General features: G+C 40.8%; 1 protein-coding gene across 1 annotated transcript in view; it reads left to right on the top strand.

Moving 5' to 3' along the window:
• Positions 1-14,457: 14,457 nt before the first annotated feature.
• Positions 14,458-22,954, top strand: part of nav2a (neuron navigator 2a) — a 1,099,168-nt gene continuing 1,090,671 nt past the window's right edge. The window contains exon 1 of the mRNA XM_043705381.1: positions 14,458-14,723. Coding sequence (XP_043561316.1) covers positions 14,652-14,723 — 72 coding nt within the window. The 5' untranslated portion in view covers positions 14,458-14,651. The remainder of the gene's footprint in view (positions 14,724-22,954) is intronic.

Genomic DNA, 22,954 nt, shown 5'->3' on the forward strand with positions numbered 1-22,954 from the left:
GGAAAAAGGGATCCGTCCACTAAGTGGGGTATCATAGCAAGGCCACCCATTGGCATAGCCTCCAATTTTGAGAAATTAATTTTATAGCCTGAGAATGCACTAAATGTATTAATAACTTGGATTAAGCGAGGCACGGACATCAGAGGATTACTGAGGAATAGAAGAACATCATCTGCATAAAGGGTAATTTTATGTTTACCTGTACCAATCCTCGGGGCCATTATATTAGGATCAGCCCGTATAGATTCTGCTAGTGGTTCAATTATTAGCGTAAATAACAATGGCGAGAGCGGACATCCCCGACGGCAGCCCCTATCCACACTGAAGCTATCTGAACCTAATCCATTGGTAACCACAACTGCTTTGGGATCACTATACAATGTTGAGACCCATTTGGTAAACATCTTTCCAACGCCAAACCTTTCCAATGTGTAAAACAAATATAACCATTCAACCCTATTGAATGCCTTTTCCGCATCTAATGAGACTACTACTCCTGGTATCTTTCCCTGATGGCAGGCTTGAATCATATTCAAAACCCTTCTAATATTATTGGATGATCTACGGCCCTTAATAAACCCCATCTGATCCTCCTTTATGATATGTGGCAATGCCCTTTCTAGTCTCAATGCTAACGTTTTAGAAAGGATTTTAAAATCTACATTTAGCAAGGATATTGGTCTGTTTGATGCACAATCTTCTGGGTCCTTTCCTTTTTTAAGGATAAGAGAGATATTTGCCTCTTTCAACGAAGGCGGGAGACAGCCCTGACTGTATGTGTAGTTATACATGTCCATAAGTTGACCAGGCAATATTTCTGTAAATTCTTTATAGAATTCAGCTTGAAAACCATCTGGGCCAGGTGCCTTACCGCTCTGAAGTTGCCTGATTGCATCAAGTATTTCTTGGACTGTTAGGGGAGCATTTAAGACCGATACCTGTTCTGGAGTTAGGTCTGGAAAGGTCAAATTTTTAAAAAATGATTGCATCCTCCTAGTCCTGTCTTCACAATCCTGCGAGTTATATAAATCAGAATAAAATTTTATAAAGATTGCGTTAGTCCTTTTATGATCATGAGTCAAAATACCTGTACTTTCCTTGATAGACGTGATAGTTTGAGGGGCCTTTTCTTTCTTTGCATGAAATGCTAAGTATCTACCCGATTTGTCGCCAAATTCATATAACCTTTGTTTTGCAAATAATATTTCCCTCTTAGCCGTTTGGGTAAGCATGGTGTTTAGAGCTGTCCTAAGGGACGTAATCCTTTGCAATTTGATAATAGAAGGTCTATCAGCGTATGCTGTTTCAGCTGCTTTTAAGCGAGCTTTGAGCAGACGCTGTTGTTCTCCCTTTAATTTTTTTCTGGGTCGCTGAGAATGAGATGATCAAACCTCACGCGTAAGCTTTGATGGTCTTCCACATCATTGATGGGTTGCTAGCCGTACCTAAATTAATTTCTAAAATAGTTTTAAATTCTTGAGAGACGTATTTTACAAATTTACTATCTTTCATCAGGAAGGGGTCCATACGCCAATGCCGAGGGGATATCCCATTGTTCCTCGCCTTGATTTCCATATATACAGCAGCGTGATCGGAAATTGCTATACTACCTATTTTACAGGATGATATGGAATTTTTAAAAATCAAGGGGGCAAAAAACATATCAATTCTGGTATGACATTTATGTGGATTGGAGTAAAAAGAAAAAATCTCTGCCCTGTGGATGAAGACATCTCCATACATCTACTAATCCTAATTCTTTGTTCAAATCCACCAATTGTCTAGATCTGGGAGATACTCCTGCAGTACTCTTGGGAATCCTATCAATTTCCGGATCCATAATACAATTAATTGTATGACGGGCACTGAGAGCCATCAATTTTGAGAAGGTTTAGATTAGATTACATTACATTACATTACATTACGTGTGGAAACAGGCCCTTCGGCCCAACAAGTCCACACCGCCCCGCCGAAGCGAAACCCACTCATACCCCTACATTTACCCTTACCTAACACTGCGGGCAATTTAGCATGGCCAATTCACCGCATCAAAAGCCATCAATTTTGAAAAGGCTTCCGTTATAAATTTAAAAGGATATGCTGGGGGACAATACAAATTTAAAATCCCATATTCCTCTCCATTTATAAGCGCTTTAATCAGAATATATCATCCAGATTCGTCTTTTATCTGATTTAGGATTTTGAAAGGGAAATTCTTCCGAATAAGAATAACAACTCCCCTGCTTTTTGAGCTAAAAGAAGAAAAAAAGGCCTGATCAAATCCACCCTGTCGAAATTCAAGTGTTCTTTATCCAACAAGTGTGTCTCCTGTAGGAGAGCTATATCAACCCTTTCTTTCTTGAGATTTGATGATATTTTCTTCCTTTTGACTGGCAAATTACTCCCCTTGACATTCCAGGTGCACCACTTAACCGAATGATCAACCATAATCCTCTGGGCAAATCCGAGACCCCTCGGGAGGGGAAACCCTATCCAGAACATCCCGAGCATAGAGCATATAAAATTCACAATAATAAAGGCTCTCTAATACACTCACAACAGTATAATAAAAAACTATTTCTAAATTAAAAAAAAACGTATTTAAATGGAGATTTTCCCCCTTCTTCCCAGAGGTTATCACTTCCTTTCCAAAGATCCATCGTATTCTCTCCCAACCAGTGCCCCACCCTTGACCAGGCGCTCCTCAATAGGATGAGGAAAATTCAAATATACTACAGAGCTAGAGTTAACAGTGAGCACCCTATCCCCCACCCCCCCCCCCCACCACCCCCACCAACACCAATATCTGGATATATTTGGTAATGTTAATACCATGTTTAAACATATATAACTATAAAATTACAACCTCAACAAGTAATAATTAAATATAATAATACAAAATAACAAGGGAAAACAACCCCGCTCCTAGAGACAGAGGTAAAATAGAATAAGGTAACCACCTCCCTCCACCAACATTAACTAGACCCCCTGGCCTATATATATATATAGAATAATAAAAAAAACCAAGGGGGGGAGAAAATTGTTAAGTAGAGAACAAATATATAAATCCCTCAGGTGGAAAGTTTAAGGGGGATACACGTGGCAAGTACTTCACACAGAGGGTGATGGGCGTTTGGAACGCGTTGCCAGCAGAGGTGGTAGAGGCAGGCACGGTAGATTCATTTAAGATGTGTCTGGACAGATGCACGAGTAGGTGGGGAGCAGAGGGATATAGATGCTTAGGAATTGACCGACAGGTTTAGACAGCACATTTGGGTCGGCTCAGGCTTGGATGGCCGAAGGGCCTGTCCCTGGGCTGTAAATTTTCTTTGTTCATTGTTCTATAAACAAAATCAGCAATGTAAATATGTTTGAACTGATAAAATTTTAGTAACTAAAATTTCTAAAATAAAGCAACTAGAGCAATTGTGTCAGCTAGTTAGTTAACCATTCGGAATGAGCTGAAGCTAATAAAATGTACCAAAAATACAGTATTTTGATAATTTGATTTTTAGATTAATATCCAATCTAAAATTTTATATGTGGTGCAGGAATATTAACCAAAGAGGGTTCAATTTGCAGGGGTGAAGTCTGACCAGGAAGTGCATTATCATTGCAAGTAGATTATGTGCAGATGTAATTTTCATACTTATATTTAAAACGTCAGTTGGCAATAATCTTAAGTGAAATTGGAAATATAAAGTTTGTCTGCTGACAATTGAAAAGAAGTATACTTGTTGTGCAGGTGAGCACTATAAGGGCAAATATGTAGCTAATGATTATTGAGAACATTGTAACACCTTGTAACATTTTTTATACATAGTTTATAAGTTGTGATATTGAAGAAAACAAATCCTGAACTGTAATGTGTTTGTATTTGAAACTTGCTGGATCCAATATCAAGTGTCAGTTGCAAGTAATACTGAATGATATTTACATAAAGGTATCAAATTCAATGTAGTCACTGCACCATTAACTTTCACACAATCCCTCTAATAGTGTAAAATGCCACTGGGTACTTTACAGAGGCAGATTCAAAATCAGATGGGAGAAAGTATAATTGAAACAATAGATTTTACTGAAGCTTTCTAAGAAGCAGAGACAAGCAATAAGTTGGAGAAGGAAATTGTAAATGAAAGAGCAAAGAGTTTTATTTCTAATGCACCTACTCATACCTTTTCAGAAGTATTTGACAAACCTCATACAATGAATTATTTATAAAATACAGTCACTGTTGGCGCTTGGGTAATAGTTGCAGCTACTTTATAGATACCAGAGATCCACAGGCAGTAATGAAATCTCCACTGTAGAAAGGAGGCCGATCAAGAAACTGCAGAAAGTGCTCGCTTTTATTTTGAATGGTGTCATTGCAATTTTAATAAGTACCTCAAGTAGCAGATTGGCTTAGAATCTCATCAAATCCTGATAGAACAACACCGCCTTGGTAGTCTGATTGGAATGACAACGTAGGTTATGTCCATGAGCCCTTTGGTACGGTTTGAACAATTTTTGTTCCCCATTCACAGGCAAGGGTGTCATTATCTGAGCCAAAGTGAGACTTCAGGAAGAGTTTCACAAGCAACGGTATCTTTGAGCTAAGAAAAAGAGAGATAATGCAGGAATATTATCATTGGATTTGGACAGTATTATTTATTTTTTGATCCACTTAAAATTGATTTATTGTTTATTGCAAAGGAATATTGCGGCCTTTGCAATAATACACGGCTGCTGTCATGCAATGAAAATGAATGCTGGAGGATTCCCAATCTCTGACACACTCTTGGAGCCACAGTTTTTATATGGCAAGTCCTGTACAGTTCTGGACAATGACAGCATGCAGAAAATGAATGGACGCAAGATAATCCAGTAAATTGGTTTCAATAACACAAATACCCTCAGAGATAGACCCTGGTGGGAATGGGCACTGAGGTGGGCTGACCGGAAATTTGATGTCATTGTTTAATCTTCCAGTCCTTGGTTCTCTCCTGCTCCCTGTCAATTTTACAAAGTCAGGATTGGGTGGCCCACATGCAGCAGGTAGCCAATAGACTGACTGGAATTTCTATTTGTCCTCGAGATTCCTGGGATGCCAAGAAACAAATACACTGTGTGTAAGTGTTATGGGCTGTGTTATGGGTGTTACAGTGGTTCAGTGGTTAACACTGCTGCCTCACAGTGCCAGGGACTCAAGTTCGATTCCTGTCTCAGGTGACTGTGTGGAGTTTGCACATTCTCCCCGTGTCTGTGTGGGTGTGCTCTGGATTCCTCCCATAGTCCAAAGATGTGCAGTCAGGTGAATTGCCCATGCTAAATTGTCCATAGTGCGAGCTGCATTAGTCAGACGGAAATGGGTCAGTGTGGACTTAATCTAAGTGACCTCCTGACGGGGGAGTGTACTCTGTGCAGGGTTGGAGGTTCTTCCTGCCTGATTGGCCTCAGCTGAAATCACAGATTGCCCCGTGGAGGGTGGAGGGGTCCAAACCACTAAGGGCTGTTTTAGTTTACAGTTTGAAATGCTGGAGAGAGGGTGCCATCTCACTCATGACCATGAAAGGCCAGCTGTTTCTTCTCAGCATGAATGACTCCAACTGGCCCTCCAGCTTTGAGAGCCCACAAGTGTGTTTTCTGGCTATTAATTGGCCAGTTCAAGGAATAAACATACAGACATGCATATGATTTAGAAGCAGGATGTAGCCTCTCAGCCCCAGGAGTCTGCTCCACTGTTCAATAAGACCATAGCTGATCTAATGACTCCATATTCACATCAACCTTTTCACTCCCTTGTTTATCAAGAATCTATCTACAGAAAGTGCTGGAGAAGCTCAGGAGGTCTGGCAGCATCTGTGGAAAGAGAAACAGAGTTAACATTTCAACTCTGATACATTTTTTCAGTTCCAAATATCTGAGCAACATTGGACCTAATGAGGATTTTGTTTGATTGGTTCAAGGGATGCTGGTACCACTAGCTGGGCCAGCATTTGTTGCCCATCTTTATCTGTCCTAGAGGATGTGCCTTCTTAAACTGTTTTATGTTTGGGCAGTGGCGACATTAAAAAATAGCAAGATATTTCCAAGCCAGGATGGCATGTGGCTCGGCGGTGAACTTGCAAGTGGTTGTTTTCTCACATATGTGCTGAGCTAAATGGTAGAAGCTGTGGGTGTGCAGGGTGCCTGTTGCTATTGTATGTTGGTGGTGAAGAAGTGAATGTTGAAGGGGGTGGATTGTGTGCCAGTCAAGTGGGCTGCTTGTACATGATAGTATCAAGCTTTTTCAGAGTGTTTTCAGAGCTGTACTGATTCATGGAGGTGGACAGAATTCCATCACACCCCTGACTTGTGCCTTGTGGACAGGTTTTGGAGATTCAGGAGATGAGTTACTTGCTGGAGGATTCCCAGTCTCTGACACATTCTTGGAGCCACAGTTTTTATATGGCAAGTCCTGTACAGTTCTGGACAATGGCAGCATGCAGAGTATAGATAGATCTTGAAACTCATAATAAAAAAAATATTTAGAGTGCCTATGACTTTTTTTTCAGTACTGATGGGAGCATTCTACTTGTAAACTGAATCAAATGACTCAAGTTAAGGAAGGTAGCAGCATATTATCTATCAAAGCTAATACTCTAACTCGGAAGAAACTTTGATCTAATTTTGATGCATTTAGGGTCTGAAATATGAAGAACAATGGGTTTTTAATTTTTTAGCATGAATTAAATTAACTGGATTATTCAACGTTGCAGCATTAGACACATTTTTCATGGAGTCATAGAACCAAACAGATCCTTCATTCCAACTTGTACATGCCAACCATGTGTTCCAAACTAACTATCCTACTTTCTTGTGTTTGGTCCATATCCCTCTAAATCGAAGAGTGTGGTGCTGGAAAAGCACAGCTGGTCAAACAGCATCTGACGAGCAGGAGAATCAATGTTTCAAGCATAAGTGATTCTGATGAAGAGCTTATGCTTGAAACATCATTTGTCGTGCTCCTCGGATGCTGCCTGAACGGCTGTGCTTTTCCAGCACCACATTCTTCATCTCTGATCTCCAGCATCTTCAGTGCTCACTTTCCCCATATCCCTCTGAACCTTTCGTATTCATGTACCTGCCCTAATATATTTTACATGTTGTAATTGTACCTGAATCTATCACTTTCTCTGGCAGTTTATTCCACATATGAACTACCCTTTGAATGAAAACGTTGTCTCTCAGATCCCTTATTCAATATTGTTCCTCTCTCCTTCAAAGTATGCCCCCTATTTGAACTCCCCTCCCCCCCCCACTTGGCAAAAAACCTTTGCTATTCACTTTATCTGTGCTCCATGATTTTATAAACCTCTAGGTACCCCTCAATCTCCTTTGCTCCAGTGAAAAATGTCCCAGCCTATCAAGCCTCTCCTCATATCTCAAATCTTGAGCAGCAGCAACATCCTTATAAATCTTTTCTGAACCCTCTCCAGTTTAATAATAGCCTCCTATGACAGGGTGATCAGAACTGTAAGTGGTACTCCAAATGTGGCCTCACCAACATCCTGTACAACCTCAACATGACATCCCAACTCTTGTACTCAGTGGTCTGAGCAATGAAGGCAAGTGCCTTTTTTACCACTGTCTACCGGTGATGCAACTCTGAAAGAATTATGTGCCTGAACTGCTAAGTCTCTCTGTTTGACAACATTACTCAGGGCCCTATCACTAAGTGTATAAGTCCTGTCCTTGTTCATTTTACCAAAATGCATGACCTCACATTTATCAAAATTAAACTCCATCTGCCACTCCTCAGCCCACTGACCCAATCCATCACGATCTCTTTGAAAATCTTAGATAACCTTCTTCACTGTCTACTCTACCACCAATTTTGGTGTCATCTGCAAACTTACTAACTACGCTTCCTAAATTCTCAACTATGTCATTTATAGAAATGACAAACAAAAGTGATCCCTGCAGAGCACCGCTGGTCACAAGCCTCCACTCTGAAAAACAACTCTCCATCACCACCCTCTGTCTCCTACCATCAGGGCAATTTTGTATCCAATTGGCAAGATCTCCCTGAATCCCAAGTGATCAACCTTTATTAATCAATTTACCATGTGGAACCTTGTCAAAGGCTTTACTAAAGTCCATGTAGACGACATCTACCACTTTGCACATTGATTTGGTTGTGTTCTCAATAAATTCAATCAAATTTGATACATGATTTCCCATGCACAAAACCATGCTGACTATCCCTAATCTGTCCTTGCTTCTCCAAATGCATGTAAATTGTATCTCTGAGAATCCCCTCTCACAACTTATCCATCACTGATGTTAGACTCTAGGTCTATAGTTCCCAGGCTTGTGATTACAGCCTTTCTTAAATAAACGCACAAGATCAGCCATCCCTCAGTCCTCCAGCTCCTCATCCGTGGCTGTAGATGATAGAAATATCATTGCTAGAGGCCCCATAATTTCTTCTCCAGCTTCCTACAGTACCTTGCAATATACTCGATTAGGTCCTGGAGATTTATCCACCGTTCTGTTTTTGATAACTCCAGCACCTCCTCTTCTGTAATGTAGACTGCTTTCAAGACATCAAATTTAATTTCCGAGTTCCCTCATCTCCATATCATTGCCCACAGTAAAACCTGATAGACCTCTTTGATCTCTATTCTCTTCTTTGTTGCTCTTTTGCTCTTAATGTAGGTGTGGAAGCCTTTTGGATTATCCTTAACCATATCTGCCAATTTGTTGCATTGTTTTAAACATGCATGTCAGGCCCAGAAAAACTGTTTCACTGATGAAAGCCCACATGCTATTTTGTATTCCATCATAGGATTACACCTAATTTACAACAATATGAATTCTGAAAGATTAAAAATACTTTTCCTTCATTTCTCCCTACACACTGGCCGCTCAAAGTCATAATTATACCAAGCATGATCACTGTTATTAAAAAGCATAGAAAATAGACACAGAAATATACCATTTGGTCCTTTGAGACTGCTCCTCCATTCAATGTGATCAGAGCTAATCATCCAACTCATTGCCTTGTTCCTGCTTTCTCACAATATCTTTTGATCCCTTTAGCCCTAAGAACGATATATCCTTCTATAAAATGTCTTAATACTTTGGCATAAACCATATTCCGTGGCAAATAGTTCCACAATCTCATCACTCTTGGTGAAGACATTTCTCCTCACCTCAGCCCTACCCCTGACATGACTGGCACAGTGTCCACAGACCCCAAATACCTGGTTGGGATCATAGCCGGATCCCATTGCCTTCTTTCTGCCAGATATCATACCAGCACTGGCCACCCAGTCTGATGGCACCCCTGAGTCTGCTGATTCTCCGTGCCTCTGATTGGCTGGCAGCTTTTCAGGGTGAGCACCTGTCCTTTGAAGGGACAGGAACATTGATAACAATTAAGCCTCTCAGTGGCTGAAAATGAAGCCATGAGTTCCAACAAACAGCCAAGGTGGATTAGACCTAACCTTTGGCCTCATCACCGGGCCCTTGGCTATACTAACAGAATTCGACCCAGTGTTTGCAACGACTGAAAGTGGAACAAGTTTTCTTTTTATTCTTGCTTGGGTTTGGGGCACCACAGACAAAGTTGAAACTTTATTGCTGGAACAGCACAGCAGGTCAGGCAGCATCCAGGGAACAGGAGATTCGACGTTTCGGGCACAGGCCCTTCTTCACAGGCCCTGAAGAAGGGCCTGTGCCCGAAACATCGAATCTCCTGTTCCCTGGATGCTGCCTGACCTGCTGTGCTGTTCCAGCAATAAAGTTTCAACTTTGATCTCCAGCATCTGCAGACCTCACTTTCTCCTGCACCACAGACAAAGCTGTATTTATTGTTTCTTGCTTTGTCATTTCAGTGGACAGTTAAGAGTCAACCATACTGCCATGGGTCTGCAGGCGGGATCAGTTAAGGATGACAAAGTTCCTTCCCTGAAGGATATTAGTGAACTAGATGGTTTTTAATGATCATCAAAAATAGCTTGATGAACATTACTAACATGAACTTTACAATTAAGATTGTTCAACTGAATTCAAACTCCATTAACTGCCTTTCTGGGATTTGATCCCATCTCTTATCCTGACATCTGAATTGTAAGTCTAGTGACATTATCACTATGCCACTGCCTCCCCTCAAAGTAAAGAGAGATGCTAGCATTGTGAGAGTCATTCTATGACTCTTTCATCGTGGCAGCTGATAAGGTGGCAGACTTGGTAACTTGCTCCATTTGGCAAAACTCTCCCCTGTGTCAAAGAAATAATCACATTTTATCTGGGCTGTCATTTCTGCATAATAATGAGGGAACATGGCATTCTCTCTTTCTTGGTTGAGATGTTAAATTGAAAACTCTCTCTCATATCAATGTGAAAGATCAATGTTGCTATTTGAAGAAAGTCATAGAGTTGGTCCACCTCCTTGTCCTCCACCACACCAATGTCCTGGCTGATATGTATTCTACAACCAATGCCAATAAAATAGATTGTCTTATCACTCAGTAGCTTATTGTTATCTGTGGGCTCGTGGCATATCATTTTGCTCTAAATTTGGCATTTCCCTACATTACAACAATTACTGCACTGCAGAAGTGTTTCATGTCTTTGAATTGTTTTAGGATGACCCTGAGCTCCTAAAGACACTATATAAATTAAATTTACAGCAAGAGCCAGTGACCTTTCTCTGTTGTAGACATATATATCTTTTGTTTCTAAAAAGCAGCAGTTTGAATTAATGAATCCCATTTCCTGAAAAGCACTTGGTCTTCAGGTCATGAGACAATGTAATTTAATAGGAATATAAGAACTGCTTGATGAGAAAAAGACCAAGGATCACCTTCTACCACTGTGGGTAGTTGTAGTTTCTTTTAATGATACAATTATAATAGATTGATTGTTTAATTAATTAATTAATCACCACTTCCTGGTTTGTCTGGTTTCCTTTCACTGTTTTTTACTTGACAATTCTCAGAGGAGTAATAAAGAGATACATCAGTTATTAAAAAGAAGAGTTCATGTAGTGCTTTTCACAACCGCAGGATATACCAAAACATTTTACAGTCAATTAAGTACTTTGTGAGTATGCTCAAGAATGTAGCATACAAAACACAGAAACCAATTTATACACAGTAAGGTCACACAAAAACAGTGTGATAACAAACAAATAACGTGTTCTTAATAATGTTAGCAGAGGGGTAAATATCGTGGAGGACATTGGCAAGAGGTTCCCTTCTTTATGTTGCCCTGAATGAGCATGTAATCTCAGTTTCATATTTAGTCTGCAGCCTTGATTGAATACTAGAATATTAGCCCAGATTTGTGATATTACCTGAGCTATAGCTGACACACATACACCAAACACAAGATGCAATAAAATATTGAGTATATGTTTGCAGGTATAAAACTTATTTGAAAATATATCTCACATAAAAACTTTGCTTGAATTGCCATGAAATTTACAAAGAATTAACATTCTTTACTTTTTGTGTTCTTGTTCAGGGCTGCCAGGGAAAATGGTTCAAACTTTACAAAAGAATATCAAATGAACAACATGTTTTCAAAGACAGGACAGTGATAATTTTCTCTGTGGAGGTAATCGAGAACTGGAGTCATCAGGGAATTAATAGCTGGAGTTAGAATTGTGTTACAATAGATTGCCAGTTCCAGGTAAACAATGAAACCATGTTTTGCAGCACTAACGTCTTGACATTATCACAATGATAAGTGGATTACATATAGTTTTAACAACCCCAACTGAGTTAGAATTGAAATGCTAAGTCCATGTATCACTTGTGGCTAAGTTGGTAGCACAACGCAAAAGTTGTGGGTTCAAGTCAAACTCAAGGACTTGAACACAAAATTCAAGGTTGACTCTCCAGTGGAGGAGTGTTGCACTGTTGGAGGTACTGGCTTTTTGTGAGATATGAAATTGAGGACAAGTCTTCTCTTTCAGATGGGCATAAACAATCACATGGCACAAGTCTGAAGGGTGTAGGAGTTCTTGCTTAAGTCCTGGGGTGATGTTTAACCTTGCATTGATATCATGAAAACCTATTTTCTATTCATTTTGGTATTACTATTGGTAGGGGTCTGCTACAAGCGCATTTGCTGCATATTTCCTAATTACAACAGTGAGTACACTGTTTCAAACTGGTGAATTATCTCAATGTAAGATTCTATAAATCCAGAGACGATCTAACATGAGCATCCTCTCTGAAACCAACTTGCCCAGTATTAAGGTGCTAATCACTCAAAGCCAGCTCCTTTGGCTAGGGTGTGTAGATTCTTATTAGATTAGATTATATTCCCTACAGTGTGCAAACAGGCCCTTCGGCCCAACAAGTCCACACTGACACTCCGAAGAGTAACCCACCCAGACCTATTTCCCTCTGACTAATGCGATTAATACTCTAGGCAATTTAACATGGCCAATTCACCTGACCTGCACATCTTTGGATAGTGGAAGGAAACCGGAGCACCCGGAGGAAACCCATGCAGACTCGGGGAGAATGTGCAAACTCCACACAGTCGCCCGAGGCTGGAATTGAACCTGGGACCCTGTTTGACACCAGACTGTCAAAGCAACTACTCTACTTACAACTCTGATTTGGAAGGCTTGCAGAAAGACAAGAGAGACACTTTAGGCATACCCTCAAACCCTCTCTGAAGAGGTTAAATATTGCAGACAACACATGGGAGACCCAAGCTTGTGATTGATCAAACTGGAAAAGGCTACTTGGTGATAGCATCAAAAATATCAATACTTTGTTGGGAACAGTGCAGAGGTGATGTCAAGGCATTAGGTGGAGCATACAAACCTCCATATACCTTCAAGCACTACCTGCCCCAGCTATGGCAGAGTCTGAAGATTGTGCATTGGGTTATCAGAGCCAACTAACTTAGAACTGGTGGAGTTGGTAGTGGAGTCAGTCTGGAAGCAAGACATCACCAGTCCCCAGGGGACTGCCTACAAGAAGTGAAGGATACTTCAGAAGTGGCTGTCCGGACTCAGCGAGATGCCTAGCAGTCCATGCAAACTGGAGCTTGCCAAAATGAGCTTGTTCATTGTTACCCCACCTTGAGGCTGAATCATTGTCAGGACCCCTCAGTGTGCTGGGTCAGAGGGAAGATCCCTGAGAGTGTGAGGAAGGGAGGCTTCACTGTTGCTGCCTTGGAGTTTGTAACCCCAAAATGTCTGCTTGCCTCCCTCCAAATTCGGGGGAGCCTTTCCCTACAAGAAACAAGAACTGCAAGTCTCTCTGTCATGGCAAAGTGGGATTGCATTGTCCTGCAGCCCCAGCAGTGATGGGCGCAGGCGAGAGTGTGATCGGGAGGAAGGGGGAAAGTGGTCGGGGGCATTTTTGGGGCTGTGTCCTGGGTTGCCATGGAGAGTGATCATTTTCTGAATGGTCAGCGACGTGACGTGAGCGAAGGGGCGGGGCCAGGTTGTTTCTATTGAAGTCTGTCTGAGTTCCTCCCTCCTCCCCCCCACCCCCATCTCTGTCTCTGCCCCCCTCTCTCCCGGGACTCCCCACCCCACCTCTCCCACAGAGCAGGGAGGGGAGGGCAGTTATTCACACATGGCATCAGCTCAGTGAGCAGCGTTGCCCATCAGAGGGGAAGCCGGCTCTGCTGCTGACCATCAGCGAGCGGTTGGGGCTTTCAATTGTTTCTGGGACCAAGTGAGGGGTGGAAGGGAGGGTGCTGAAGATGCTTTAAATGAACGTGGGTGACTGACAGCATTGGCCGTCCAGGGTTTGCAAAGCAACCACGCTCCCTTCACGCCCCCTTCCAGTGTTTTATTGATATTCACTCCAAAGAGAATCGCAGAGGGATTCGTGCTTTTTGAGGTTTCTCTGAGCACCAAATCTGTTGGTTTTGGATACTTTCTGATTGCATTAGAATGAGGGGTTGGGGTGGGGGGAGTGAGCCTAGCCTGCAGATTTCACAGCCCTCCCTCTCGCTCTCTTGCTAAACTTGCAGCAGTCTGCGGACTGACAAAAGAAATCTCCGCTGCAAAGTGTTTCTTTATGTGAAGGCTGGGGGTTGGTGGTGTGTGTGTGTGTGAGAGAGAGAGAGAGAGAGGAGGCGGGTGGAGTTGATCATCACATTCAGATAGAGAGAGAGAGAGACTGTGTGAGACAGGCCCGGAGAGGGATGCTAGTCACATCAACGTGGCGGAAAACACTGCGGCTTATCCCCACACACCACCTTCTCCCGTTCGCTCTGGATACAATGGAGAAGATGCTGCTGCGCTGACAATGTAGCCGCGATTCTGCGCCCTGAACTCGCGATGGAAATTAGGCTGCCCTGCATCGAGCAGAGACCCTCAAGACTGAAACTGGGAGAGCATACCGCTTAAAAAAAAAAGGGGGAGGGCTGGGGGTTTGGGGGAGGCGGGTGGTGGGGGAGGAGGTGGTGAAGAGGAGGAGGGGAAAATGATTACAAGTTTGGGGAAAGTTAAATGTGTTCAACCCTGACTGTGATGGATAACAGCAGAAGCAAATTAAAGGCTGAGGTGCCGAATTGAAAGGGGCCCGTACACACACGCACACCCCCAGCCACGAACTGGCCGCTCTGTTTCCCCCAATTCTTTTGAAGAGGACTCTCGTTTTGGAGCTGATACCAGGGATTTGTTTCTTGACAATTTGGAAATGGAAACAAGATCAGAGGCGAGCCGGCAGCAGAGGAAGCCTCTCACTCACGGGCTGGAAGACCAGAAAAGGGTAAGTGCTTGGACATAGTGTGTCTTTTTGCAGGTTTCCACTTTCCCCAGGCACTGCAAGGCTGCAATGTGCTGACTGAAAGTTTTTTTCCCCCCTTACCATTTAAGCCAAAGTAACAAACAAGCATTTCAACTCGGGCACAGGATGGAAACAAAAGATTATCGCCTCGCACCCAGTTCTGGAACTGTCACTGTTTGTATGACGGCACTTTTATCATTATTTAACAGCGATGGCTAATTATTTGTTTGATCTTGGAGTTTTTTGGGGTGACAAACAGCATTGCTGGATTGCACAGTGGATGAAAACGGTGGGACGGACGATTCAGTGGTTCGTTAAATGCCATGCTGCCCATAAAATTAATAGGTGATTAGGGGATGTTGTGCATCTTGATAGCCTCATCTGCTGTTGGTACTGACTTGCACTCGAGATCTGTGGCTCTGTAACCTAAACCTAGTCAGGCTTCGGTGGCAGCTGTGATAACATCAATTGGTCACGCTTTAGTGATGTTCATTTTAACTTTACCCCAATTGTCACAGCAATTATTACATTTCATAAAGTTATACGCAGAATTATATTCAGTGACTTCGCTCTGCTCACAGTCGGCTGTAGTCCTTGCCCCCCATTTTTTCAGAAAGCTGCGAATGATTTACTCTACAACTCGCTGTCAAGCTGTTCCCCCCCCCCCCCAAAGAAGTTTACCTAGAATTTATAGTCTCATAATGATTTCGGATTTAACTTTGAAGGCTTTTTTATGAGTACTGTATTTTGCTAAGAACAAACTAATTGGTTGCTAAGGTGATGTGTCTTGATATTTGATTTGCTGTCATTGGTTTTTTTCATGTCTTGAAGGAATGTTGTGTTGGAACCATGAATTTAATAGTGATTTCATTGAAGAATGCTAATATACTCATCTCATTGAAGTTGTTTCAAACAAACAAATGCATCCTTGTTTTATTCAAATCTTAAAGCATGTTTAAATCAGTATTTATTGGCAGTTTTCCACACTTTTGGAATCAGCCAAGTATTGTTGAAATAACATGTAAGTGCAGAGTGCACTTAACTTTAAAAAAAACATTGCTTTGCGCAAGTGAGACCACACGGAGTACTGCGTGAAGTTTCGGTTTCCTTATCTGGGGAAGGACATACTTGGAGTACGGTAAATGTTCATCAGACTGATTCTGGCGATGAGCTGAAGAAGAATTCAAGGTGATCCAGTTGAAACACACAGAATTGTTACAAAATAGCGACTGAAATTGCTAGAGAAACTCGAGCAGGATCTATGGCAGGAAAAACAGAGTTAACATTTTGTCTGCCCTGTTTAGACTCAATGTTAACTTTCTCCCTTTTACAGATGCTGCCAGACCAGCTGAGTTTCTCCAGCACTTTGAGTTTTTATTTCAGATCTCTGTACAAAGGATTGTGAGAACTCAGAATTTTCCACCCGAGAGAACTGTGATGCTCAATTATTTAATATGTAGATTTTTATTTTTTGGATAATAAGATGATAAAGAGATATAAGGTAGGGGGTTAGGCTTGATATCAAATCAGCCATAATTTCACTGAATGGAGGAGCAGGCTGAGCTCTGAAAACTGTTACTCTGTCTTGGGAGACATGGGCTATAGGATTTTGTAAACAGAGTCAAAATGTTGCTGTAAGTGAATGATTTTGCTGTGACTGCTATTCAGTCAAAAGCATTAGTAAAGTTTTCAGTATGCATTTGATGCTGAGAGGTTCTGTTGTGTGCAGGTAGAATATACAAAAAGGCTGGGAAATTTTGCACAGCCAAGTGAAGCATTTGAAATATAGAAAATATGAACAGGAGTAAACCATACACTCCTTTGGGTACACTATTCAATATAGAATAGGATACAATCCCTACAGTGTGGAAGCAGGCTCTTCGGCCCAACAAGTTCACACTCACCCTCCGAAGAATAACCCACACAGACCCATTCCCCCTCATGAATGCACCCAACCTACACATCCCTGAACACTGTGGGCAATTTAGCACAGCCAATTCACCTGACCTGCACATCTTTGGACTGTGGGAGGAAACCCACGCAGACACTGGGTGTTTTGCGAACTCCACACAGACAGTCACCCGATGCTGGAATCGAACCTGGGTCCCTGGTGCTGTAAGGCAACCATGCTAAGCACTGAGCCATTATGCTGTCCCATATGATGGCTAATTATTGAACGCACTCCCCTCTTCTTGCTTTCTCCCCATGCCCTAACACCTTCTTGAAAACATTCAATATTTTGGCTTCAATCACTTCCTGTGTTAGAGAATTCCACGTGCTCACCACTTCGGTGAAGAAATTTCTCCTTATCTCAGTGCTAAACGGCCTAATTTGTATCGTTAGACCGTGAACCTGATTCCAGATTCCCTGGTCATCAAGGGCATCCTTCTTGCATTTATCCTGCCTAGTCCTGTTAGAATCTTACAGCTTCTATGTGATATCTCTCATTCTTTGAACTCATTCAAACTCAATTGAATATAACCCTAATGGATTCAGTCTGTTTGTACATCAAAGCTACCATTCCAAGAATCAGTCTAGTAGACCTTCGCTGCATCCCCCTCATAGCCAGAACATCCTCAGGTAAGGAGACCAAAACAACGCACAGTACTCCAAGTGTGGTCTCAATAAGGCCCTATGTAACTGCAAGACATCCCTGCTCTTGTACTTGAATTTCCTCACTATGAAAACCATCATACCTTTTGCCTTTTTCACCACCTGCTGCATCTGAATGCTTTAAAACAACTTGAAACCAATGTTTGATTAGATTATGACTGAAGATATTTGTGAATTTGGTGAAATACAGAATCTTGTATTGAGCAAAGACAGTGCTGCATCGATATTAGGGCACAAGTTTATGTTGAGGATTCTGAGAAATTCTTGGTGACACTGGGAGATCTGGATTGTTGGCTATGTACTACCCTTAAGTAATGACGTAGAGATGCTGGTGTCGGATTGGGGTGGACAAAGTTAAAAATTACACAACACCAGGTTATAGTCCAACAGATTTATTTGGAAGCACTAGCTTTTGAAGTGCTGCTCCTTCATCAAGTAGCTGTGGAGTAGGATTATAAGGCACAGAATTCTGTGTTTTATGATCCTGCTCCACAGCTACCGGATGAAGGAGCAGCACTCCTAAAGCTAGTGCTTCCAAATAAACCTGTTGGTCTGTAACCTGGTGTTGTGTAATTTTTATTCTTAAATAGGTTAGAGAATAATTTTGGGATTAATTATGTTTGGTTTCCTCAACAGATGTTTATTGGTAACACAAATGGTAGCAAGGAAGTTTTCCTTAGCATGTTGCAAAACTATAAAGAGACAGTGATCAATTTTGTATTAGAGTATGCTACTGTTAATAAATATTCAATAATTGTGGCATTTGCCTGGATTAAGAATCAACTGCAAGTAGCTAGATAGTGTAGTGAAATATTCTACTCTCTTAAGCAAAACCTTTGCATTTAAATTCTATTCTTAATTATTCCACTGGCTGGAACTTGGCTTGATGGGTATAATAGTGCAAAGAATAAACATATGCCTTTAATAAGAGTCTAGATTAGAGTAGTGCTGGAAAAGCACAGCAGGTCAGGCAGCATCTGAGGAGCAGGAATATCGACGTTTCGGGCAAAAGCACTTCATCAGGAATGATAAGTTGACTGATCAAATGGTGTTAACAATCATCCAGATCATCTCTTCATTGGATGGAAGAAGAAATATAACTGTGGTGGGCTAACTGTAGTTGAAACTGGAAAAGAAGATTGTCCATCATATTGGCATTTACTGCAGAAAAGCATTGGTGAAGATTTGTATTGTTATGGCATGATTTGAATTGGTACTGATTGGTAACAATGAATAGATAGGGATACATGTTTTTACTTTCTGATATTTTTCTCTTGTCTTAAGACAGAAGCACCCACACAAGTGCTTCTAGCAATGGTCAAAGGACATTATTCTGGCAAAAAAAACATTGGGCAGTATCTTCATGCTTATTCAAATGCCTTTGGGTAGCTGTAGAAACTGTCATTTCTCATGAATCCCTAATGCATTCTTGCAATATTCCTTTTTCCCTTTGTGCCACTGGTGGCTTCTGTTCCTGGAGGAGAAAAAAAAATCTGCATTTACATTGTTTTATATGTGCACAAGCTTTTTTTAAAATCTTGAATATTTAATAGAACTACCACAGCTGAATCTGTCTTTGTGAATCGAAAGCTGAGCCTAGCTTACAGAAAGCATTAGATTTCAAGAAAGCTTCTGTTTCTCTTCCAGATCCAAGAAGTTTCAAACTGCCGTGTTTAGTCTATTCTTTTTAACGGCACAGTTTTATTCCTTTTATTAATTGTGCACTGTGATAAATTTCACTCTAAATTGATATGTGCAATGTCAACAGTCTGTGCATATGAATATAGTCCAAGCCAATAAATATGGAAGTTTCTCACCACTGTATGACAGATTTAATGCGCAAATAAGTAAGCATACTGAGCACTGTTTGGAAGTGATATCTGAACTGATTAAGTTCGTCTTTGGAGTCTGTTGGTTTTATTGTAACATTAAGTGGGAAAAGTTTATTTTGGCTGAAACTAACATTGTGTTCAATGTTTGCTTCTGAACAGGTACTGAGATGTGTAAAAACAACAACAAAATAAATTTTCTTTTGCATAGTATCCCTCAAGATGAAAGGATATCCTAAATAATTTGCAATCTGTTAAATACTTTCTCTCAAGTATTATCACTGTTGCAAAGTAAGAAAGGTAACTGCCAGTTTTTGCACAGTAAGTTTGAATATTAAAAAAAATTCAAGAGTAGTTGGTTGAGGGATAAATATTGTCTGGGACACTGGGCAGAACTTCCCTGCTCTCCTTCAAAATAGTGCTATGGATCTTTTGTGTCCACCCTAGAGCAAAGATAAGGCTTCATTTTACTACCTCACCCCAAAAGTTGATACCTCCAGTCCTGCAGCATTACCTCAATACTGCACTGGAGAGTCAACCTTGATTTTGTGCTGAAGATTACAACTTGAATCCTCAACCTCCCAGCTCAGAGGCAGGTGGGCTCCCACTGAGCCATGGATGTTGCATCGGTATGTAATAATTAAACAGATGGTAACGTACCTTTATATTTGCATGTGAACAAGTCGTAATTTGTTCGAGACAGTAGTTGTAGCTGGGCATGCACATCCAGATTGCAAAATTGAGGGGTTTGAATCGTGACAAAGCTTTGTGTGTTTCTTGTGAAGTTGACTTGAAAGATGATGTGAAGTGCATTGCAGCAATAAAGCACATTTCTGGTGTTGTTTTTTGAGTTATCCACAAAACAAAATGTTGATTTAATCCTGAAAACATTTAAAACTCAAAACGCTATGCTGTCCCTCTTTCTGAAAATACCAGTTTGAAATTGGTTGCACAGGCAGTTAATAAGTGCTGTCAGCAAAGTTAGATCTATATAGATTAGTATTGCTACATTGTGTGTGTAAAATCTATCTCAAAATCAGTAGCCAGCAGGCTTTTGACTAACCAATCCATTTCTTAATTTGCAATTAGTCCTGACCAATATTTGTCAGTCAAATCTATAGATTGATGTGTGAAGATTTCTTTGTGAAAGTATTTTTCCTTAATTAATGTTATGGGTAGTTTAGCAAGTCTTGTTTAGAATTCTTCTAAAAATGTATCTGCTAAATTGTTTTATAGTTTACATCCATCCAGATATGTTTTACAACCTTGTTAATGACACCCTCAATCGATTGCTCAGGATTGTTGTTTCAGATTAACAAGAAAATCTTGGAATGAAATATTCAAGGAGTTTAATCCTGTATTGTCAACCGATGCTATGGAAGAATCGTGATGTGCGAAATCTCTTGCCTGTAGCCCCTTTTTGTTGTAAAATCTTGCACAAGGCAATATACAAAGTGAAACTTTGAACTGAATGCTTCCTAGTAGCAGAGTAAAATTGACAGCCTTGATTTAATAAAAGGCTTATCTGTTTGAGTCCATTGCTGTGGACTTAGTTAATCGTTCCGTTTAATGTACTGGAGTTTGATATAATCATGACTGGATTATAGTTTCCTTATCTGTCGGTTGCTTTGTAGTGGATACATAAGAAGAAATTGCACCCAAAATACTTGTTGGCCTTGAATTACATGGGTTTCTTCATAGATTTCGGAACTACTTATCTGTTATTGAAATATTTTGATTTCAGAATTATAGTTGCTATTTGTTGCATTGTTTTCCACTTCAATATGCATTTTAGTTTGAAGGTAGACTTCTTTTGTTTTTTTTTGGAGATAATAATTGCATATAGGGTAGTTCTCCTACTCCAAGCTGATAGGCAGAAGGTGCACAGCAACAGTTTGGAGATAACACCTCCTTCAGATTGCTTGTATGCAGTGTTCTTCAGTAAAGCATCTCAACCTCAGCCTCTCCCCTTAGAAATGCATTTGGAACAGGGATTAGGGCATAGGGGAATTTTAACTGTACAACAGGCACACGGATAGGATAAATAGACAAAGTCTTTTCCCTGGGGCGGATAAATAGACAAAGTCTTTTCCCTGGGGCGGGGGAGTTCAGAACTAGACGGCATAGGTTTAGGGTGAGAGGGGAAAGATATAAAAGAGACCTATGGGCCAACTTTTTCATGCAGTGGGTGTTACGTGTATGGAATGAGCTGCCAGAGGAAGTGGTGGAGTCTGGTACAATTACAACATTTAAGAGGCATCTGGATGGGTATATGAATAGGAAGGGTTTGGAGGGATATGGGCCGGGTGCTGGCAGGTGGAACTAGATTGGGTTGGGATATCTGGTCGGCATGGACGAGTTGGACCGAAAAGTCTGTTTCCACGCTGTGGATCTCTATGACTCTATATTGGGGCTAGTATGCATCTTTAGTGTATGTTAAAACGGCACTGTATCTTGTGCAAAACTCTGTGCTACCTTAACTGTGAAAATTTGGAGTGTGGCCTGTTATTTGGTTAGCTATTTTCAGTTTGTAAACTATAGTGAAAATGTCAAACAGTTTGGTACTTTAGGAGTTTACTATGCAGGACTAAATGTTAGGAGCCAGTTATAATGTGTTTTGCTTTATGTGCAACATGCAAAGAATTGTTTCACTGAACTACTGAGGTTTAGAATTTACTTCATCTTTTCAAATAAAGCATTAATAAATCTGTAATATTTTGGTTCGGTGTGCAAGGAAGGTTAACTTTCAGCAAATGTGAGCTTACGGAGTTTGGCCTGTTGAGAACTGAATTTGCCCATTTTGCAGTGTGCAATGCATTATTGGTTTAATTGAAGGCAGTGAGTCAGAAGGAATGGAAAATTACATGCTGCTAAAGTTAATTTTTTTGACCATGTTTCAATTCCCAGTTTTAATTTACTTCAAACTGTAGCATTCTTATTGGAACATTAGTGTTGAACCAATTGCACTGACTGATAATTGCTTCCAGTTTGGGTTCCTTTTATCAGTTATCAGAATTAGTATTGGCTGTACTGTACATTTGATCTGTTGTGAAACACTAGTACAGGCAGTTGCAGAAAATGATAGCAATATTGCAACTCTCTTGTGATTAGATGTTACTGTGAATCGAAATTATGTTGCTGTGTGGCCTAAAAGCAATGTTTTTACTTCATGTATTTTGTATGAAAGATGTGGAAACAAACCAAATTGCTGATTATAAAGTGAAGTGTTCAGTTCTGTTTTCACACCTTTGTGTGTAAGAGGGTCTCATTCATCTCTGTTCACCTTTGACTCTTAAATCCATGATTCTTTACATCTATCTCTCGCAATTTGGAGAAAGAAAACAATTTTTGGTCTTGAATCATAAAGCCTGCTGGTTCATGGCTGTGGATTATCCCATTTCTGTAGATGGCAAGTTGCCAGAGAGACAGAAAAGGAATCCTTGCTAACGAACTGTACAGGAGCTGTTCAGTGATGTGCTTTTCCATTGATGACAGGTGGTTGGCCCTGGACAATGTTTTTTTTCGATTTTGCTTATTATCTTCCCACCCTCATCACCCCAGCCTCCCAAATCTTTGTGCATATCCTGATGATGGGTTGCGATTACCATCTGGATGTCTGTATATATGAGAGAACTGACCATGTGCTATCTGTCAAATCTCCACATATGCCATAACAGATTTTTATGCCTGGAGCGATTGGTACATATGTCAGAATGCAAATTTTTCAATACAGAGAAACTGCTCTAACTGGCTTCTCAAGTTGTTCATTTG

The sequence above is a fragment of the Chiloscyllium plagiosum genome, chromosome 16, assembly GCF_004010195.1.
Source record: "Chiloscyllium plagiosum isolate BGI_BamShark_2017 chromosome 16, ASM401019v2, whole genome shotgun sequence".
In the NCBI taxonomy this organism is placed as follows: domain Eukaryota; kingdom Metazoa; phylum Chordata; class Chondrichthyes; order Orectolobiformes; family Hemiscylliidae; genus Chiloscyllium; species Chiloscyllium plagiosum.